This window comes from Carcharhinus amblyrhynchos, chromosome 6 (assembly GCF_965287045.1).
Source record: "Carcharhinus amblyrhynchos chromosome 6, sCarAmb.v2.hapA, whole genome shotgun sequence".
Classification (NCBI taxonomy): Eukaryota; Metazoa; Chordata; class Chondrichthyes; order Carcharhiniformes; family Carcharhinidae; genus Carcharhinus; species Carcharhinus amblyrhynchos.
Genome location: NC_137329.1, coordinates 62,138,719 through 62,161,341, shown reverse-complemented (window position 1 = coordinate 62,161,341; position 22,623 = coordinate 62,138,719). Strand labels below are relative to the sequence as shown.

Sequence of the window (22,623 nt, the reverse complement as noted above, 5' to 3'; positions counted from 1 at the left end):
ATGTCCATTTCCCATGAATGAATAAAGAAAAGTGATCTCTCAAACTACAGCACCTCAGACTTGCCTGGATTAAACTCCATCTGCCATTTCTGTGCCCAAATCTGAAACTGATTGATATCCCACTGTATCCTTTGACAACCTTCTACACTATCCACAATTCCAGCTATCTTTGTGTCACCTGCAAACTTACTAACCCGTCCATTTATGTTTTCATTCAAGTCATTTATATATATCACAAACAGCAGAGAACCCAGTATGAATCCCTGTGGAATGCCACTATTCACGAACCTCCATCCAGAAGAACACTCTTCCCCAACTACTCACTGATTTCTATGGGCATGCCAATTCTGAATCAAAGTGGCCAAGTCACTGTGGATCCCATGCATCTTAATCTGCTGGATGAGCCTACCATAAGGGACTTTGTCGAAAGTCTTATTAAAATCCATGTACACAACATCCACTGTTCTACCCTCATCGATCACCTTCACCACCTCCTCAAAAATATGAATCAAATTAGTAAGATATGACCTGCCCCACACAAAGTCATGCTGACCCTCCCTAATTAAACCATGCTTTTCCAAACGTGCATAAATCCTATCCTTAAGAATTCTCTCCAAAAGTTTCCCAAAAACTGACATGAGACTCACTAAAACATAGAAACATAGAAAAACTACAGCACAATACAGGCCCTTCGGCTCACAAAGTTGTGCCAAACATGTCCCTACCTTAAGAGATTACTAGGCTTACCTATAACCTCTTACTAAGTTCCATGTAATTATCTAAAAGTCTCTTAAAAGACCTTATCGAATCCGCCTCCACCACTGTTGCTGGCAGCCCATTCCACGCACCCACCACTCTCAATGAAAAACTTACTCCTGACATCTCCTCTGTACCTAATCTCCAGCACTTTAAACCTGTGTCCTGTTGTGGCAACCATTTCAGCCCTGGGAAAAAGCCTGACTATCCACTCGATCAATACCTCTCAACATCTTATACACCTCTATTAGGTCACCCCTCATCCTTCGTCTCTCCAAGGAGAAGAGGCCAAGCTCCCTCAACCTATCCTCACAAGGCATGCTCCCCAATCCAGGCAACATCCTTGTAAATCTCCTCTGCACCCTTTCTATGGCTTCCAAATCCTTCCTGTAATGAGGCAACCAGAACTGAGCACAGTACTCCAAGTGGGGTCTGACCAGGGTCTATATAGCTGCAACACTATCTCTCGACTTCTAAACTCAATTCCTTGATGGGTGAAAGCCAGTACACCATACGCCTTCTTAACCACTGCTTCAACCTGCACAGCTGCTTTGAGCATCCTATGACCTTGGACCCTGAGATCCTTCTGATCTTCCACACTGCCAAGAGTCCTACCATTAATATTATATTCTGCCATCCTATTTGACCTGCCAAAATGAACTACTTCACACTTATCTGGATTGAACTCCATCTGCCACTTCTCCGCCCAGTCTTGCATCCCTTCAATGTCTCACTGCAACTTCTGACATCCCTCCACACTATCCACAATATCTCCAACCTTTGTGTCATCAGCAAACTTACCAACCATCCATCCACTTCCTCATCCAGGTCATTTATAAAAATCAAAGACTAAGGGTTCCAGAACAGATCCCTGGGGCACTCCACTGGTGACCGACCTCCATGCAGAATATGACCCATTTATAACCACTCTTTGCTTTCTGTGGACAAGCCAGTTCTGGATCCACAAACCAATGTCCCCTTGGATCCCATGCCCCCTCACTTTCTCAATAAGCCTTGCATGGGACACCTTATCAAATGCCTGGTCTATAATGTTCTGGTTTATCCTTCTTTCCTTTCCTGAACAGATGAACAACATTAGATACTCACCAGTTCTTCAGACCTCTCCAGCAAGGATATAAAGATCTTTGTCAGGGTCCAAGCATACTCCTCTGTTGCCTCTCTCAATAACCTGGGGTAGATTCCACTGGGACCTGGTGACTTATCTACCTTAATGCACTTCACGAGAACCAACACCACTTCTTTCTTGATCTCAAAAAACTCTGGCATGCTCCACACTAATCTCACTATCCCCATTGCTTCTCCTTGGTGAATACTGATACAAAGTACTCATTCAGAATTGTGCCCACATCCTCTGCCTCCAAGCACAAGTTGACTCCTTTATCCTTAAGTGGTCCTACTCTCTCCCTAGTTATCCCCTTGTTTTTGATGTATGCATCAAATGCTTTGGGATTTTCATTGCCCCACCTTATTCTCCTAATTCCCTGCTTGAGTTTTATCCTGCTTTCTTTATATTCCTCATGGCCCCTATCTGATTTTAGATTATGAAACCTTACATATGCTTCTTTTTTCCTTTTAAAAGTCTGTGATCGCATACCAACTGACCCAAGAATAGCTTCTTCCCTGCTGCCAGACTTTTGAATGGACCTACCTGCCATTAAGCTGATTTTTCGCTACACCCTAGCTATGAATGTAACATTACATTCTGCATTTTCTCATTTCCTTCCGTATGAATGATATGCTTCGTCTATATAGTAAGAACATAAGAACATAAGAAATAGGAGCAGGAGTAGGCCATCTAGCCCCTCGAGCCTGCCCCGCCATTCAATAAGATCATGGCTGATCTGTTGCTGCTCAGTTCCACTTTCCCGCCCTCTCCCCATAACCCTTAATCCCCTCTCTTATCAAAAACCCATCAACCCGCGTCTTAAAAATATTTAGCGAGGCAGTGTGCAAGAAACAATATTTTTCACTGTATGTTAATACATGTGACAATAATAAATCAAATCAAATGTTGACTTGTCCAATATTAGCTGCTCCTAATTAACACTCTCTAGCCTCTGCCTAATTCTGTTGTAATTTGCCTTCCCCCAATTTCATGCCTTCCCACAAGGTCCTGACTTATTCATAGCTATCTTAAGGAAGTGTGATCACTGTTTTCAAAATGCTCTCCTACCAAAAGGTCAGTCACCCCATTCGCCAAGACAAGGTCCAGTATGGCCCCTCCTCTAGTTGGATTACCCACATAATGTTTCAAGAAACCTTCTTGTATGCACCTAACAAATTCTTCCTTGTCCAAGCCTCTTGTTTCAAGGAAATCGGAGTCAACGTTAGGCAAGTTAAAGTCACCCACTATGACAACCTTGTTGTTATTGCATATTTCCATAATCTGCCTACATACTTGCTCCTCAATATCCCGTTGGCTTTTGGAGGGGCCTATTGTCTAATCCCATCAGAGTGATTGCACCTTCTTATTTTTGAGCTCTACCAGAAATTGGTATTGCCTCCGTATGAGCCCTCTAGTATGTCCTCTGAGTGCAGATGTGACATTCTCCCCGATTAGTAATGCAACTCCTCCACTTTTTAGCTGCCTGTTTATATTGTCTAAAACATTGAAATCCTGAAATGTTAAGAAACCAGTCCTTTCGCTCTCAACCAAGTCTCTGTAATGGCCACAACATCATAGTCCCACATACTGATCCAGGCTCTAAACTCATCTGCCTTACCCATAATACTCCTCTTGTTGAAATAAACACACTTCAGCCCATCAGTCCCATCGTGTTTATTAACCTGTCAGGGCCTGTCATTCCTTTCAGACTTTCTGATTCTAACATCTATCTTCCCCTCAACCCTTCCATTTGCTGACCTGCTGCTTTGGTTCCCAGCCCTCTGCCACTTTAGGTTAAACCCTCACAAGTGGCATTAGCGAATCTCTCTAGGAGGGAAGGGGGGAGTGGAGAAAGAGGGAAAGGAAAGATAGAACGTAGAACATAGAACATTACAGCACAGAACAGGCCCTTCGGCCCACGATGTTGCGCCGACCAGTTACAAAACAATGACCCACTAACCTAAACCAATCCCTTCTCGTCCATAAACCTATCCACGGATCTCTTAAACGCCCCCAAACTAGGCGCATTTACAACTGCAGCAGGCAGGGCATTCCAATCCCTCACCACCCTCTGGGTAAAGAACCTACCCCTGACATCTGTCCTATAACTACCACCCCTTAATTTAAAGCCATGCCCCCTCGTGCTAGATTTCTCCATCAGAGGAAAAAGGCTATTACTATCCACCCTATCTAAACCTCTAATCATCTTATATGTTTCAATAAGATCCCCTCTTAGCCGCCTTCTTTCCAGCGAAAACAACCCCAAATCCCTCAGCCTCTCCTCATAGGACTTCCCCTCCATACCAGGCAACATCCTGGTAAACCTCCTCTGCACCCTCTCCAAAGCCTCCACATCCTTCCTGTAACGTGGGGACCAGAACTGCACACAGTACTCCAAGTGCGGCCGCACCAGAGTTGTGTACAGTTGCAACATGACACTGCGACTCCTAAATTCAATCCCCCTACCAATAAACGCCAAGACACCGTATGCCTTCTTAACAACCTTATCTACTTGACTCCCAACTTTCAGGGATCTATGTACACATACACCTAGATCCCTCTGCTCATCCACACTATTCAAAGTCCTCCCGTTAGCCCTATACTCGACACATCTGTTATTCCTACCAAAGTGAATTACCTCACACTTCTCCGCATTAAACTCCATCCGCCACCTTTCGGCCCAGCTCTGCAACCTGTCTAAGTCTTCCTGCAAACTATGACACCCTTCATCAATATCTACCACACCTCCGACTTTGGTGTCATCAGCAAACTTACTAATCCACCCAACTATACCCTCATCCAGATCATTAATAAAAATTACAAACAGCAGTGGCCCCAAAACAGATCCCTGAGGCACACCACTCGAAACCGAACTCCATGATGAATATTTACCATCAACCACCACCCTCTGTCTCCTATCCGCTAGCCAATTCCTGATCCAATTCCCTAGATCACCCCCAATCCCATACATCTGCATTTTCTGCAGAAGCCTACCGTAGTGAACCTTATCAAACGCCTTACTAAAATCCATATACACCACGTCCACTGCCTTACCCCCATCCACCTCTTTGGTCACTTTCTCAAAAAACTCAATAAGGTTAGTAAGGCACGACCTACCCGCCACAAAACCATGCTGACTATCTCCAATCAATTCTTTACTCTCCAAATAACTATAAATCCTATCCCGAATAATTTTTTCTAAAACCTTGCCCACAACAGAAGTGAGACTCACCGGTCTATAATTCCCGGGGAAGTCTCTGTTCCCCTTCTTAAACAATGGGACAACATTCGCTAACCTCCAATGTTCCGGTACTATACCAGAGGCCAACGACGACCTGAAGATCAGAGCCAGAGGCTCTGCAATCACTTCTCTTGCCTCCCAGAGAATCCTGGGGTAAATCCCATCCGGACCAGGGGACTTATCTATTTTCAGACCCTCCAGAATATCTAGCACATCCTCCTTATCAACTGCAACACTGTCAATTCTACTCCCCTGCAATCCAGTGTCCTCCTCAGCTATATCCATGTCCCCCTGCGTGAACACCGAAGAGAAATATTGGTTCAATGCCTCTCCAATCTCCTCCGGTTCCACACATAACTTCCCTCTGCTGTCTATAACTGGCCCTAATCTTGCCCTAACCAACCTTCTGTTCTTAACATACCGATAGAACGCCTTAGGATTCTCCTTAATCCTATCAGCCAAAGTCTTCTCATGTCCTCTTTTAGCCCTTCTTAGCTCACTCTTCAACTCCCTCCTAGCCAATCTAAGGTTTTCTAGTGCACTACCCGAGCCCTCACGTCTCATCCGAACATAAGCCTCCTTTTTCCTCTTAACCAACGAAAAAACTTTTTTGGTGCACCACGGTTCCCTAGCCCTACCAATTCCTCCTTGCCTGACAGGGACATACCTATCACGGACTCGCAGTAGCTGCTCCTTGAAAAAACTCCACATTTCAGACGTTCCCAGTCCCTGTAATCTCCTAGTCCAACCTATGCTTCCTAATTCTCTCCTAATAGCCTCATAATTACCCTTCCCCCAGCTAAAACCACTAGCCCGAGGTTCATTCCTATCCCTTTCCATCACTAAGGTGAACGTAACCGAATTGTGGTCACTATCACCAAAATGCACACCAACTTCCAAGTCTAGCACCTGGTCTGGCTCATTTCCCAGCACCAAATCCAATATAGCCTCACCTCTAGTTGGCCTATCTACATACTGAGTCAAAAAACCTTCCTGCACGCTTTGTACAAAAACTGACCCCTCTAACGAGCTAGAGCTATAACAATTCCAATCAATATTAGTAAAGTTAAAATCCCCCATAACAATTACCCTATTACTTTCACTCCTAACCAGGATCGTCTCCGCAATCCTTTCCTCAACCTCTCTAGAACTTTTAGGAGGTCTATAAAAGACTCCCAACAGGGTGACCTCTCCTCTCCTATTTCTAATCTCCGCCCATACTACCTCAACAGACAAGTCCTCATCAAACTTCCTCTCTGACACTGTGATACAATCCCTGACCAATAAAGCTACCCCTCCCCCCCTCCTACCTCCTTCTCTACTCCGACTAAAACATTTGAACCCCGGGACCTGCAGCAACCATTCCTGCCCCTGCTCTATCCATGTCTCTGAAATGGCCACAACATCGAAGTCCCAGGTACTGATCCACGCTGCAAGTTCATCCACTTTATTGCGAATACTCCTCGCATTAAAGTATACGCATTTCAAACCCTGCTCCACCCCACCCCTGCGATGCTGTGCATTGCAGTCCCCATCTATGCCCCCCTCACTTTCAACCCCTCTACTCAGGATCCCACCCCCCCTCCGAATCAGTTTAAACCTAACTGGATAGCCTTAGCAAATTTACCCCCCAGGATATTGGTCCCCCTCTGATTCAGGTGCAGACCATCCCTCATATAGAGGTCCCACCTTCCCCAGAATGAGCCCCAATTGCTCAAGTACCTGAACCCCTCCCTCCTGCACCAACCCCTCAGCCACGAGTTCAAACTTTCCCTCTCTCTATTCCTCTCTAAACTATCCCGTGGCACAGGCAAGAGTCCGGAGATAACCACTCTATCAGACTTGGCCTTTAGCTTCCACCCCAACTCCATAAATCTCTGCTTAATATCCCCTTCCCTTAACCTCCCTATGTCATGTGTCCCCACATGAACTATAACTTGGGGTTGTTCTCCCTCTCCCCTAAGAGTCCTGAATACCCTTTCCGATACATCCCGGACCCCAGCCCCTGGTAGGCAACACACCAGCCCTGAGTCCCTACCTTTACTTCCAACTCTCTTATCTGTCCCTTTAACTGTGGAGTCCCCAATCACGAGGCCCAATCTTTTGCATCCCCTAACCACCTGAGCTTTTACAATAGGCTCACCCCCAGAGACCTGCTCCCTTTGGCTACCCCCAGTTGATTCCTCCTCAACTGTAGCCTCCAGGACCGAAAACCTATTTTGGAGGGGAACAGCCCCAGGGGATTGTCCCCCCACCTGCTTCTTTCCCCTCTTAAGAACATAAGAACATAAGAAATAGGAGCAGGAGTAGGCCATCTAGCCCTTCGAGCCTGCCCCGCCATTCAATAAGATCATGGCTGATCTGTTGTGGCTCAGTTCCACTTTCCCGCCCTCTCCCCATAACCCTTAATCCCCTCTCTTATCAAGAACCCATCAACCCGCTTCTTAAAAATATTTAGCGAGGTAGCCTCCACCACTTCAATGGGCAGAGAATTCCAGAGATTCACCACCCTTTGAGTGAAGAAGTTCCTCCTCAACTCCGTTCTAAACCGCCTCCCCTTTATCTTGAGGCTGTGCCCCCTAGTCCTACTGTCTTTTTTGAGCGGGAAGAGTCTCTCCACCTCTATCCTATCCATCCCATTCATCATCTTATACGTCTCAATGAGATCTCCCCTCATTCTTCTAAACTCTAACGAGTACAAGCCTAGTTTATTCAGCCTCTCCTCATAGCTCAATCCCCTCAACTCTGGTATCAGCCTAGTAAACCTCCTCTGCACTCCCTCCAGGGCCAAAATATCCTTGCGCAGGTGCGGCGCCCAAAACTGCACACAGTACTCCAGCTGCGGCCTCACCAATGCCCTATACAGCTGCAGCAAGACCTCCCTACTTTTATATTCAATCCCCCTCGCTATGAAGGCCAGCATCCCATTCGCCTTCCTGACCACCTGCTGCACCTGCAAGCTGGGTTTTTGCGACTCATGCACAAGGACCCCGAGGTCCCTCTGCACCGTCGCCTGCTGCAGTTTTTCGCCACGTAAGTAATAGTCCTTCCTACCATTCTTCCTACCAAAGTGGACCACCTCACACTTGCCAACATTAAATTCCATTTGCCATTTCCTGGCCCATTCGCCCAGCCTATCTAGATCCTTCTGCCTGGCAGTGACCCAAGACTGATTTCTAGGAGTGACAATCTCCTTATAACTCCTATCAATTTCCACCTCCACCTCCCGAATTATGCGGAGTTCCTCTAACTCCACCTCCAGCTCCTTTACACGCTCCTCCAGAAGCTGCAATCTAACACACTTCCTACAAGTAAAATCACCTGAAACACTACTAGATTCCCTCACCACATACATCCCACAGGAGATGCAGCTTACTGCCTGAACTGCCATCCCTGAAGCAATTACCAGCAGAAAAATAAAAAATATTAAAAAAAACTGGTAGGAAGGGAGAGGTAGAGGGAAGGGGGAGGTTGAGGGAAGGGGGAGGTGGAAAGAAGGGGGAGGTGGAAAGAAGGGGGAGGTGGAAAGAAGGGGGAGGTGGAAAGAAGGGGGAGGTGGAAAGAAGGGGGAGGTGGAAAGAAGGGGGAGGTGGAAAGAAGGGGGAGGTGGAAAGAAGGGGGAGGTGGAAAGAAGGGGGAGGTGGAAAGAAGGGGGAGGTGGAAAGAAGGGGGAGGTGGAAAGAAGGGGGAGGTGGAAAGAAGGGGGAGGTGGAAAGAAGGGGGAGGTGGTTGAACAGGTTCGAACAAGACTTCTTCACTGCACAGAATCTTCAACCAATGCTATACACTAGATACATCGATGACATTTTCTTCCTTTGGCCTCATGGTGAACAATCACTGAAACAACTATATGAATGATATCAACAAATTCCACCCCACCATCAGACTCACCATGGACTATTCCCCAGAATCAGTTGCATTCTTGGACACACGCATCTCCATCAAAGACGGTCACCTCAGCACCTCACTGTACCGCAAGCCCACAGACAATCTCACAATGCTCCACTTCTCCAGCTTCCACCCTAAACATGTTAAAGAAGCCATCCCCTATGGACAAGCCCTCCATATACACAGGATTTACTCAAATGAGGAGGATCATGACAGACACCTCCAGGTGCTGAAAGATGCCCTCATAAGAACAGGATGTGGCGCTCGGCTCATTGATCGACAGTTCCGATGCGCCACAGCGAAAAACTGCACCGATCTCCTCAGAAGACAAACACAGGACACAGTGGACAGAGTACCCTTCGTCGTCCAGTACTTCCCCAGAGTGGAGAAGCTTTGACATCTTCTCCGGAGTCTTCAACATAAGAACATAAGAAATAGGAGCAGGAGTAGGCCATCTGGCCCTTCGAGCCTGCCCCGCCATTCAATAAGATCATGGCTGATCTGTCGTGGGTCAGTTCCACATTCCCGCCCTCTCCCCATAACCCTTAATCCCCTCACTTATCAAAAACCCATCAACCCGCTTCTTAAAAATATTTGGCGAGGTAGCCTCCACCACTTCAACGGGCAGAGAATTCCAGAGATTCACCACCCTTTGAGTGAAGAAGTTCTTCCTCAACTCTGTTCTTGAGGCTGTGCCCCCTAGTCCTACTGTCCTTTCTGAGCGGGAAGAGTCTCTCCACCTCTATCCTATCCATCCCATTCATCATCTTATACGTCTCAATGAGATCTCCCCTCATTCTTCTAAACTCTAACGAGTACAAGCCTAGTTTATTCAGCCTCTCCTCATAGCTCAACCCCCTCAACTCCGGCATCAGCCTAGTAAACCTCCTCTGCACTCCCTCCAAGGCCAAAATGTCCTTGCGTAAGTACGGCGCCCAAAACTGCACACAGTACTCCAGCTGCGGCCTCACCAATGCCCTATATAGCCGCAGCAAGAATATCATTGATATATTGATATATCACATATATATTGATATATCACATTGATATATCACATATCATTGATGAAGACGAACATCTCGCCAGGGCCATCCCCACACCCCCACTTCTTGCCTTCAGACAACCACGCAACCTCAAACAGACCATCGTTCGCAGCAAACTACCCAGCCTTCAGGAGAACAGTGACCACAATACCACACAACCTTGCCACAACAACCTCTGCAAGACATGCCAGATCATCGACATGGATACCATCATCACACATGAGAATACCATTCACCAGGTACACGGTAAATACTCTTGCAACTCGGCCAACATTGTCCACTTGATACGTTGCAAGAAAGGATGTCCCGAAGCATTGTACATTGGGGAGACCATGCAGACGCAACGACAACGGATGAATGAACATCGCTCTACAATTACCAGGCAAAACTGTTCCCTTCCTGTTGGCGAACACTTCAGTGGTCATGGGCATTCAGCCTCTGACCTTCGGGTAAGCATTCTCCAAGGCGGCCTTCACGACACACGACAGCGCAGAGTCGCTGAGCAGAGACTGACAGCAAAGTTCCACACACATGAGGACGGGCTCAACAGGGATCTTGGGTTCATGTCGCACTATCTGTAACCCCCATGACTTGCCTGGGTTTGCAAAACCTCACTTACTGTACTGTCTGGAGACAATACACATCTCTTTAACCTGTGGTCAGTGCTCCTTCCACTCACATTGTCGGCCACTTTAGGACTTGAACAGCAGGTTAGGTGTAAAGATTCGCATTCTAATCAGTAATCTGTAAACTGTCTGTGCTTTATATGCTCTGTCTGAGGCCAGAACTCTCCATTCACCTGACGAAGAGGGTAACCTCGAAAGCTAGTGAGTTTACTACCAAGTAAATCGGTTGGACTTAAACCTGGTGTTGTCAGACTTTTTACTACAGATAGAAGTTTATAATACCTGATAGAAGTTTATAAAATGTTGAGAGGAATAGATAGGGTGGATTCTCAGAGGCTATTTCCCTGGGTTGAAATCGTCGCTACAAGAGGACACAGATTTAAGGTGCGGGGAAGAAAGTACAGAAGTGATGTTAGGGGTAAGTTTTTCACTCAGAGGGTGGTGAGTGAATGGAATCGGCTGCCGTCAGTGGTGGTGGAGGCGAACTCGCTGGGGTCTTTTAAAAGACTTCTGGATGAGTATATGGGGTTTAATGGGATTGGGGGTTATAGATAGGTCTATAGATTGGTAGGTGTTGATGTGATCGGTGCAACTCGTGGGCCGAAGGGCCTGTTTGTGCTGTAGTGTTCTATGTTCTATGTTCTATAACACAGCAGAGAAATTGGCTAACTGCTGACAACTGCACTGTTATTAGCATCAGATAATTAACCTGTGTCCATTGCAGGCAGCATAGTAATTCACACTGCCTTCTCTTTAAATAGACTGCTGTATATACACATACTTTGTACACTGCTTACTGGCTACTCACATCAGTTGATTCTATTTCAAGAGAAAATACATTAGGGATGAAAAGGTGCTGGAAGACATTGCAAACTGAATCTATGCTCAGATTTTTTTTCAGTATTGATTGAAGATGTGAGAGAGAGTGAGGATCAAGGTTTTCATGCAGTGCACTGCTCAAGATATCCCATCACTTACCCACCACCAATCTATCAATTGGTACTTTGCTGGGTAGGTGATGAGATTTCTTGAGCAGTGCTAGGCTAATGGAGCAATTGGTCTGATATTCCATTCAAAGACGTACTCACTTTAAAATCCTTTCAGCAGTGTGCTGGCTGTTAATTGTGGGTTCAAGACTTTCAACAGCACTAAGGATGATGTAAAACATATGAACTTTCCAGCTATCAATTGGTACTAAGCTTGAAAATTTGTGGGCTTTGCATCATCTGTAGTACTGTTGAAAGTCTTGAACACACAACTGACAGCTGCCATACACTGGCAGCTATTTTACCCTGACATATTACATAGATATATCGCACTAAATTCACTGCAACACTTCCCTGTTTCTTGTAGAAGGCAAGGCACAGGAATGAGCAGCAAGAAAGACCTGGAGGACGGTGAGTGTGCCTGCATAAAGCAGACGACAATGGCCATCATGGCAGTAGTCTCTCTTCAAAACAAGATAGCAGCAGCTTCAGGCTCTGCAATAGGCTCCGCAATAGGCTCCAGCACAGAATGCTGATACTGAAATACAATACCGAGGATATGCCACATTGCCAGAAGTGCCACCTTTTAGGCGAAGCACTGATGTAATGCTGTGTTGAACTGCTCAGTGGGTATACAGATTTCTAATCAGTATTCAAAGAACCTATCCATTTGTCCAAGTACTTGGTGTGAACGACTACTTTGAGAAGCAGGAGAAGAGCACTGGAATAATTATGTCACTCTGGAGGAAGTCAATGAGACACAGTCATAATCTACATCACAACCTATGGGACCAGTTCATGACATTAAAAAAAATGACATTGGAAATGGTGAATGAGAAATATTAGAAGGTCAGTAAGGCTCATGAGCACTTTAGATCCAAGATGTTTATTAAGACATTCCTATTAGTGAACTAATCTGCTTTAGGAAAACAGCATTGTCCTACCTAGCTATCCAAATCTGCATCAGGTCATTACAAATACAGAAAGAAAAGTATATGTAATGAACAGACAGACAATTTCTATCTGAAAGAGATTTCAAAAGTACCAACTCAATCTATCCAGATCAGCCTGTGTCATTTCAATATATCCAGAACAATGTGTACCATCTCAATATATCCAGAAAGTGTGTACCATCTCACTCTATCCAGACCAGTGTATACCATCTCAGTCTATCCAGACTAGCCTATACCATCTCACTCAATCCAGAGCAGTTGTATCATCTCAATCTATCCAGACCAGTGGGTACCATCTCACTCTATCCAGAGCAGTGGGTACCATCTCACTCTATCCAGACCAGTGTGTACCATGTCACTCTGTCCAAAGCAGTGTGTACCATCTCACTCTGTCCAGAGCAGTGTGTACTATCTCACTCTATCCAGAGTGGTGTGTACCAGTGTATGTCAATACTAGTTTTAACTTTTTTTTGGACATGAAAGTTCCATTGCAATTTATAAAAGCTAAAACAAACATTAATGGACTTCAGAGTAAATAGGTATAGACTTACTGCACTGATATAATTTATTTATCTTTAAAACATCTGTTACACTGAGCCCAGTAGCAAATCCAATAGGTATGTTTCGATTTCTTTTTGGTACAATGGTCGGCTCGCGAGATTTGGCAAGATAGTACCTTCAATCAAAAATAAATCGAATTTGCAAAAAGCATCAACATTTTCATTCTGTATTCAAAGCTTAAAACCGTTCCCTTATGAGTTTTCTTAGTCTTGAATATTATTTCTATGCGGGTTGCATGATTTCGCATTTGTAATTAAAGAATAATGGACCATATGTCCAAACTCAAACAAGTTAAGCTTATCAATTTAAGGTGAGTTATCTATTTTCAATGCATTATTAATTGGTCTGTCACTTGCATCCTGTTTCTTTTGGTGTAGCCTTTAATGAATAAAAAGTGAATGTTAGCAGTAGGAAATGGCAACCCATATTTTGGAAAAGAATTGTAACACCCTAAGAACTAATAGGCTGGGAGCCGGTGTGGGGGATATCATTGAATTCTACATTGCAGAAGGAAGCCATTCAGCCCATCGAGTCTGCACCAGCCACAATCCCACCCAGGTCCTATCTCCATAACCTCATGCAGTTACTCTGGCTAATCCCCCAGACACTAAGGGGCAATTTAGCATGGCTAATCCACCTAACACACACATCTTTGGATTATGGAAGGAAATAGGAGCACCCAGAGGAAACCCATGCAGACACGGGGAGAAAGTGCAAACTCTACGCAAACAATTACCTAAGACGGGAATCAAACCCGGGTCCCCAGCATTGTGAGGCAGCTTACCACTGTGCCGGGGATGAGTTGAGGGGGGTGTGGGTGGGGGTGCTGGTGGTGTGATGGGCAGACTGGTGGTTGCAAATTTACTGATATATCAGGCAGAAGGGTGGCACAATGGTTAGCACAGCTGCCTCACAGGGCTGGGGACCCAGATTTGATTATAACCTTGGATGACTGTATAGAGTTTGCATGTTCTTCCCATGTCTGTACGGGGTTCCTCTGGGTACTCGGGTTTTCTCCCAAACTGTAAAGATGTAATTTGCTTTTGGTGAAGTAATTTGCTTTTATAAAGATGTGCAGGTTAGGTGTATTGGTCATGCTGAATTGTCCCTTAGTGTCACAAGATGTGCAGGTTAGGGGGATTAGCAGGATAAATATGTGGGGTTATGGGGACAGGATGGGGGGAGAGGGCCTGGGTAAGATGTTCTATCAGAGAGTCGTGCAGACTCGATGGGCAGAATGACAACCTTCTGCATCTTCTGTAGGGATTCTGTGATTTATGATTCTATAAACCCAACTCCAAGGGATGTAATAGTAGTAGTTATTCAATAATAAAATTGAAATTGAAAGCTGGGTCCTTTAATTATCACATTGAAACTATCAGTTGTTGTAAAAACACATCTGGTTCACTAATGCCCTGTTAGAAATGGAAATCTGTCAATATTAACTGGATTGGCCTACCTGTGACTCCAGATCCTTAGCACTGCACTTGACTCTTAACAGTTCAGTTGTACAAAACCGCTACATCCATCAAGTAGATTCCAGTAGCTCAAGAAGACAGCTCACCATCTTCTCAAGGGCAATTCGGAGTGGGCAATAAATATTGGCTTAGCCAGCGATGCCTACATCCCGGGAAAGGATATCCACTCACTCCTGGGTTAAATGGAGACAGGCTTGGATGCCAACAAGAAATCTGTCTGTCAAAGTCATGGATTTTTTCATACTGGATGACTACTTGTTGGCATAATTAAACCCTTTAGAGATTAACTTTGTTCCAAATTTGATCTGGGTAACATGGATTTCCCAGGTTTCAAGCTGAGCTGAGTTTAAGCTGCAGTTTAGGTGGGTGTTTAAATTCATCCCCAGATGAGAATGATTTAGGTAAGGAGGATCTAGAGTGTAGTCTAAAGTACACTCTAGGGTGGTCTAGATATCTAGAGTGTACATCTAATACACTTCACATGGCTTGTTGCCTCCATTCCCATCAGCACTAACCTACAATCCCCTATCCACCACCACACCCCTTCCCCCCCCAATACACCAGCCCCTAACTAGCTCTCTCCTCAACCCCCAGCCTCCACCATGTTACCCCAGTCTGCACCATGTCCTCCCCCACCATGTCTCCCCAGCCCCAACATGTCCCCGTCACCCCCATTATATCTCCCCAACATCCACCATGTCCCCAGTCCCCACCATGTCCTTTCAGCTCTGACTGTGTCACCTCAATCCCCAGCCCCTAACCCCACCGCCCCCCTGCACTTCTCCCGCATCCCCACTTTAGCATTGAACAGCTCTTTCAACAATTTATCCACCAATCCAGTCAATAGCTCCTGGACAATATTGACATTTCTCATGAAATATATGAAAAGATAAGCTGGCCTAAAGGAATGCAATATGGATGAGGTAAGCTTCATGTGCTATTATTGCTCGATAATTCATCACATATCCATGGGGCCTACACTTTCTTCAATCTGCACTTATTATTGCTTTAATATGATACAGAGGCAGAGGCAGACATCTCACTTTCTGCCCTGACTGCTCAGACATGGACAATTGCTACTGGGAGACCTGTCAAAAACTAGAAGAGGATCAGTGTGGAATATAGTGTATCATGAAATCGTTAATAATGATCTAAAGTCAGGAATTTGGTGTACTTGGGGAGTTGGTGCTGCTTTTCAATCTTTGAATTTCCACCTCGCATAGTTAGTATTTTTCTTTTGTATTTAAGCTAGGCAACTGTAACTTATTATTTCAATAAAATGATAACTTAAACTAGACAAACCAATTAATAAACTAAAATAAATCAATTCATTTAAAAATTTACCTGATGAACTCAGACATTTAGGTGGGGGGGGGGTTGTGGGTAGTGTGGGAGTTTTGGGGAGTATTGAGATCCTGGATAACAATACTGGTCGTAAGTTTCTGCAGCTTGTGGGATTGCAGTTTAGAGTTCTTGGGTTAGAGTCTGAGCCACATATATTGTGGGGATGAGGTGGGGAGAGAGAGATATTGCTACTTTGACCCAGGAGACAGCTATGCTCCTTGAGTGGTAATGGAGGATAGTATTGCCAGAGGATTCAAAGTTTTCTCTGTAATAGTAATCAGGAGCTCTGAAGACTGTGTTGCTTCCTGCTATCATGTTGAAGGCATCTCATTGCAACTTGAGAGGAGCTTGCAGTGGGAGACAGAGGATTCAGCTGTCATTGTCTAAGAGGGAAACCAGTCACACAAGTAGAACTAGAAATGATGTTCTTCTGAGAGAGTTGCAGAAGCTAGGCTTCAGATTAAAAAGCAGTAGCTTGAAAGTAATCTCGGGATTGTTGCCTTGGTCATGCATCAGTTAGTATTGGAGTAAACAGAAGGTTAAGTCATTGGTTGAAACATTGGTGTGGGAGGCAGGGATTTTAACTGGTGGATGACTGGCATGAGTGCTGGGGAAAGAAGGGGCTACTCCTATGGGATGGATTCCACTTAAACTAAGCTTGGACGAGTGTCTGGTGAATTGAATAACTTGGGCAGTAGAAAGGACTTTCACATAAACAGGGAAATGGGGTGATGGAAGGATTCTGGAAAGGATAAGTTAAAAAGCAGCAACAGAAATGCCATGAATAGATTGTGGATAATAATATGCAAAGTGAGTCAGGAAGGGATAGTGAGGGTCCTATTTTGATTCTTGCTGGGCAGATTTGAATCTGGGAGTGTTTCAGATCCGATTTTTAGACCATTCTCCAGCATCCCCATACGCTCTCTGCCTTAAAAAATATCAGCGATTCCAAATCGCACTGCACAAGCCTGTAGGTAAGACCTAATGTGCCCGAAATCCTGCAGCTCCAATTGATGCTTCCAACTACGCATGCACAGAAAAAAACTGATAGAATAATGCTCCCTTAACACTTTGCTCCCTGGGCGGATAATGCCACCACCCTGGCCCCCACAGACAGTGTCCCACACCCACAACATTATTGACCCCCTTATATCCCCACCCACCTGCCATGCAGAATGAACCCAAGCCCCTTGCCCTCACCGATCTCAGGCAGAATGGCAGTGGATCCTCTCTTCCCCCCAGTGATCTCAGGCAGAGTGGCAGTAGACCCTCTTCCCTCCCAATGATCTCAGCAGAGTAGCAGCAGACCCCCCTTCCCCCACATTGATCTCAGGCAGAGAGATCCACCCTCCCCATCCATCCTACACATATCAGGCAGGGTGATCTCCCTCACCCCCACCATGGACCCTCCTGCACAAGGCCCCATCTCCTCCGGACTCCACTGCCTGTGTGACACCTTCCTCTCTCTCCCTCGTCCCCAATCATTGAGGCACTCATCCACCAACCCTCCCTCCCAATCAGCACACCTGCAAGTGCTTACTTGCCTTCCCCTCAATGTTAATAAGCAAACTGAATGTAACCTCCTGGAATGCTCTGCCAAACTGCCTGCAGCTTTTCTGCTCTAATGAGGGGCAGCTCCATTAAAAACACAGGAATGGATAGACTGGCAGGCATTCCTGCACAAAATGTGCACACAACCAACTCCCCCCAGTTTTCTGAGGGTGAATTGAGGAGGCTACTGGATGTAGCAGAGGCAAGGAGGGACATCCTCTTCCCCCCAGGAGGACACAGACCCGGGGTGGGCGTGGGCGTGGGCGTGGGGGTGGGAGGGGGGGTGGTGCTGATGGAAGTGTGGCCTGGGAGGAAGTTGCCACCTTGGTCAGTGCCAGGGCACTGGCTCCCTGAACAGCGAAGCAGCGCCAGAAAAAAATCAATGACCTCATCTGTGCAGCAAGGGTGAGTATTGAGTCCCATCTTGCAACTTCTCCCAAACTCCCCCAGATCCTCCCATCCCCAGTACCCTGCATGCTTCCATTCCTGACCCCCAAACAACTCCTTCCTACCCCTCCCAAGAGCCCCATTGCCCTCTAAGGATCACCATCTGTTAATCTGTAGTAGTCACACCATCATTTCTTTCATGACTCCTTCTGTCTCCACAGGAGAAGATCGACTATAACAGCAGAGAGAGGGCAAAGACAGGGGGTGGAGAGCCAGACCACCAGGTCCTCGCCCCCTTTGAGGAGCAGGCATTGGAACTGTCAAGGGAAGCTGAATGCGGGCTATCAGCGACAGCATAGTCGGATTGCTGTTAAGGCGTGAGCATCTGTTATTCCGCCACTCACTTTGAAGCAACTACTTGGGGGCACGAGTTTTGGGTGTGAGGGGCAAGGTTTAAAGAAGATGCCTCTGTGCATGTTTATTTGCACAGAGAGGGTCGTGGGTGCCTGGAACCCACTAGCAGGGGGAGGTCATGGATGCAGATACAATAGTGACCTTTAAGGGGCATCTCTACAGCTGTGTGAATGGGATAGGAATAGAGGCATATGGTCCCTGGAAGGGTAGGGGGTAAAAAAATCAGATGAGCAGCCTGGTCTCTACAGGCTTGGAGGGCCGAAGGACCTGATTCTGTGATATAATTTTTTTGGTGCATTGTTTTATGTTCAATGGAGAAATGTGAATCATGTTTGGCATTCTGGATTCCTCTCTGTCCCTTGTACTTAAACTTGTGTCCTGTGTTGCAGGGGCAGATCTGGATGCCTCAGGGCCTTCTGGACTCCAGGTCACTACCGCAGCTGTCGCTCATCTTGGTCATGACAGCTCGGATGAGACCTCGGAGGATATGGGTGAAGGGACTTCCAAGGGTGGCATAGTAATGGCGTCAGCTTCCACCTCACAACTCACCATCCCAGATACTGACACATGGGTGGGTCCAGTCAGTGGGTGAGGCTTCTGGGTCACTCTCTGATGAGCATACATCTGAATGTACATCAGGTGGAGGAGAGAACATCTGAGACCTCATTCACCTGACGAAGAGGCAGTCCCCTCGAAAGCTTGTGAGTATTATCAAATAAATCGGTTGGACTAAAACCTGGTGTTGTCAGACTTTTTACTGGGCCTCTGCCAGCCAGAGGCAAAAACTCAATTGGCCCCAGGCTACATGCTGGGCCTCTGAAATCACTTCTCCCTCAGCTGCTGGAGATGCAGCAACAGAGTCAGGGAATGCAGGAGGGGCTGATGGCTACACTGGACCAACTGCGAGGCTGCTGGGAGGAGTCCCAAAGCTCTCAGATGGACCAGCTATTGCCTGTCTTGTATGCTTCACAGGCCAACATTGCAAGGGTGGCGTCTGCAATGGAAAGCCTGGGGCAGAAAATCCTCATCATGAATGCAGGCTTGAAGCAATGGCCAAGTCACAGCAGGCTCCAGCTGAGGAACTGAACAGACTTCTTGAAATTCATGGCTGAGAGGCTCAAGAGCTTGCAGGAGGCTCAGCAGGGAGTGCTGAGACACAGTAGGTGATTGCAGCAGCCCTTGAGAATGTGGTCCAATCACAGAGGGTCATGGCTGAGGAGCTGTAGAGCGTGGCCCAGTATCTAGAGGTGTAGAGGTGGCCCGTGACTCAAATGGTCATAGCAGAGAGTTCAACCACCATGAGTAGGATGCAGGTGGTCCTCAAGGACTGGCAGTGCCAGGTGATGCCAGAGCTTCTGGAGCTCACTGCAGAAGCACTACCATCCCATGGAGTAACCCGGGGCCCACAGGAACCCCAAGGGAGGAGGAAGGGCTGAAGCCCATGCAGGGGCCTTCCAGCCAGGAGACTGTGGCTGAGATTACAACTTCTGACTCTCCCCTTCCTGACAGTGGAGCATCTCAAGGGCAGCAGGATGAAAAGGGTGTCATGGAAACATCCCAGACACCTGGAAGCAGGCCAGGACGCTCAAGGTCCAGGGCCTCTAGAGGATGCCTGCCATGCACATCACAGGCCATGGGGCATGGTAGGCAGCTGGCCCTCTCCACCTGCGATGTACATTCTGGGGAGTCACTGACACATAGTAGTAGGCCACGTAAAGTTAAGAAGTTGTAGTTGTACTGAGATGGCATGGGTGAAGAGCTGCACTAGTTGGAAAGATATTTAAACACCTTAACATTTTCTGTTCACAAGTTTTCTACATTAGAATGTCTTGTCTAAACACCTTTATTGCAATTAAATGCTTTTTCACCACCCACCTGTGACTAATTTTTCTTGAACAGGAATCCTCTTTCATTGATGATCGCTGGAGAGATGCTTCATGTTGATGTCAGTTTGGGAGGTCCATCAATGCTGTGTCACTGAGAAAAAGAAGCCATTGGTTCCCCAGACCCCACGAGCGATTCCCTCCCATCCTCCACCCCAGCCACCCCAGGTCCCTATATGGGGATTTCAGATCCCTTACCCGCTACACAGATGTGGGCCCAGATGCCAGGTGCATGTGGAGCTCAGTTAAGAATCAGACTAGTTTGCAACAGGGCATCATCATATTGGTGCTTAGTGAGTTATCATCACCGTCCTGTTTGCCAAAAAACTCGCTAACACAGTACCCAGACCCACCACTCCGATGTTACAACGTTGCAGGACATAGAAGGAATTTTGGGGGGGGTGGTTTGGATGGAACCCACAGACACAAACCCTAGCGACTGAACTGCCTGGCGATCAAGGTCTCCCTTGCTGCCCTTGTATGCCTCATTTGAGCTGCCAGCCCCCCAGCACCTGGTTGGTGTTCCTCAGCATACTCTTCTTCATCTTCCTCCTCCTCCTGTAGGTTATCCTCCACATCTTCCTCCTCCAATATGTCATTTCTCTTAGTCAGATTGTGCGAGATCACTGGGTTGTATTAGAGGGCCCCGCCAGATTGGTCCAGGCACCGGAATCACAATGCACCTCTCCACTATCACATGAGTGGCTACATGGGCTTCATTATAGTGGGTCTCCACCTCAGACCCAGCTCTCCACACAGGCGGCATCAGCGATATCCAAAGCGGGTAACCCACATCATAACGAGCCACCCCATAGGCAGGGTTCCTCCTTGAATGCTTCCAGGATGTCCGAGCTCCTGACAATGAAACTTCTGTGCACGCTACCTGGATGTCTTGCGCTGACATGCATAATGTTCAAGTTATGGTCACACGAGTTGAACATTCAGGGAGTGCAACCCCTCTCTGTTCATGAATGTCCGTGGATTCTGTTAAGGGGCCTTGAGAGTGTGTGCAGTCGACGGCTCCCTGAACATTAAGCATCCCCACAATGGCTACGAATCCTGCAGCCCTGGCTTCCTGATGGGCCTGGCCCAGGTTAAATTTGATGTGCTGCCCAGCCCAGGCAGACAGGGCTTCTGTGACCTGCTTGACACAGGTGTGCACGGCTGATTGGGAGATGCCATGGACATCTTCACTAAGGGTCTGGAGGGAGTCAGTCACGTAAAAGTTCAGAATAGCTGTCAATTTGACAACCACTGAGAGTGGGTCCCCCCCTGCCCCCACCAACAGGTGCCAGGTCCTGCAACAGGTTGCACAGTTGTTGCACTGTCTCCTTTTGGAGGTGGAGACGTCGGCGGCACACGGTATCTGACATCTGTTCAAATGACACTCATGCACGGAATTGATCTGGTCTCTGCTCCTTCTTCTCTTACGCACTACCCCTCCCACACCCACCCCCCCACCTCCTCCCCACCCACACTTTGGTGAATGGCACCCACCTCCTGCCTCTGGTGGTCATTTCCCTCTATTCCTGCAAGTGGTAACGCCCGGGCCTCCTGTGCCCACAATTCTTCCTCCAGCTCCTCCTCTTCAGCAGCAACCAAAAGAACAGCAAGATCAATCAGTTGCATCACAAAAGCCATCTTGTCACTCTGAAGAGAGGTGGAAAGGAGAGGGGCACATGTAGAGGTTAAGGAATGCTGCTTGCCTCTAGCACATCAACCATCACAGTCCCCCAACACATACTCTCCCAATTCCCCCAACCACATACTCCCAACGGTCACAGTACCCCTCAAATTCTCCCAGCCACATGTTCCCCACAATCACAGCCACTCCCCCATTCTCCCAGCCACATGTTCCCCACAATCACATCCACTCCCCCATTCTCCCAGCCACATGCTCCCCACAATCACAGCACCCCCAATTCCCCCAGCCACATATTACCCACAATCACAGCTGTCCCCCAATTCCCCCACCCACCTGCTTCCCACACCCACCTGCTTCCCACAATCACAGCCCCCTGCAAAGTTGAGAGGCTGCAGCAGTGCAATTTGCAAGGGCTTTATGCACGTCATTCAGCTGGAAGAGAGCTGAATGCACTAGGACCCAGTACCACAAGGCCCGAGGTCAGTGCTGAAACCCAGTCAGAGACCCTGCTGAGCAACAGCCCCCCACCCTGACTCGCAGTCACCAACAACCTGAGGCAGAAAACGGCCACACAAAAGGATACCCATGAATAGCAGAGAGCCATTGGACACTATACACTTACCTCCTACTGACCCTCACTGATGGAGCACCCGAATTGGACTTTTATGGAGCATGTCTGTTTCACACCGATTCCAGATTGGCAAACAGGGTGGTAAAGAGGAAAGTGCTGGTAAAGTTAGA

The 22,623-nt window shown here is 47.1% G+C and overlaps 1 protein-coding gene across 1 annotated transcript in view; it reads right to left on the bottom strand.

The window, feature by feature from the left end:
• Nucleotides 1-22,623, bottom strand: part of LOC145344341 (embryonic protein UVS.2-like) — a 99,335-nt gene that overhangs the window by 14,907 nt on the left and 61,805 nt on the right. Inside the window, exon 5 of the mRNA XM_080191471.1 lies at nucleotides 13,171-13,295. Coding sequence (XP_080047597.1) covers nucleotides 13,171-13,295 — 125 coding nt within the window. The remainder of the gene's footprint in view (nucleotides 1-13,170; nucleotides 13,296-22,623) is intronic.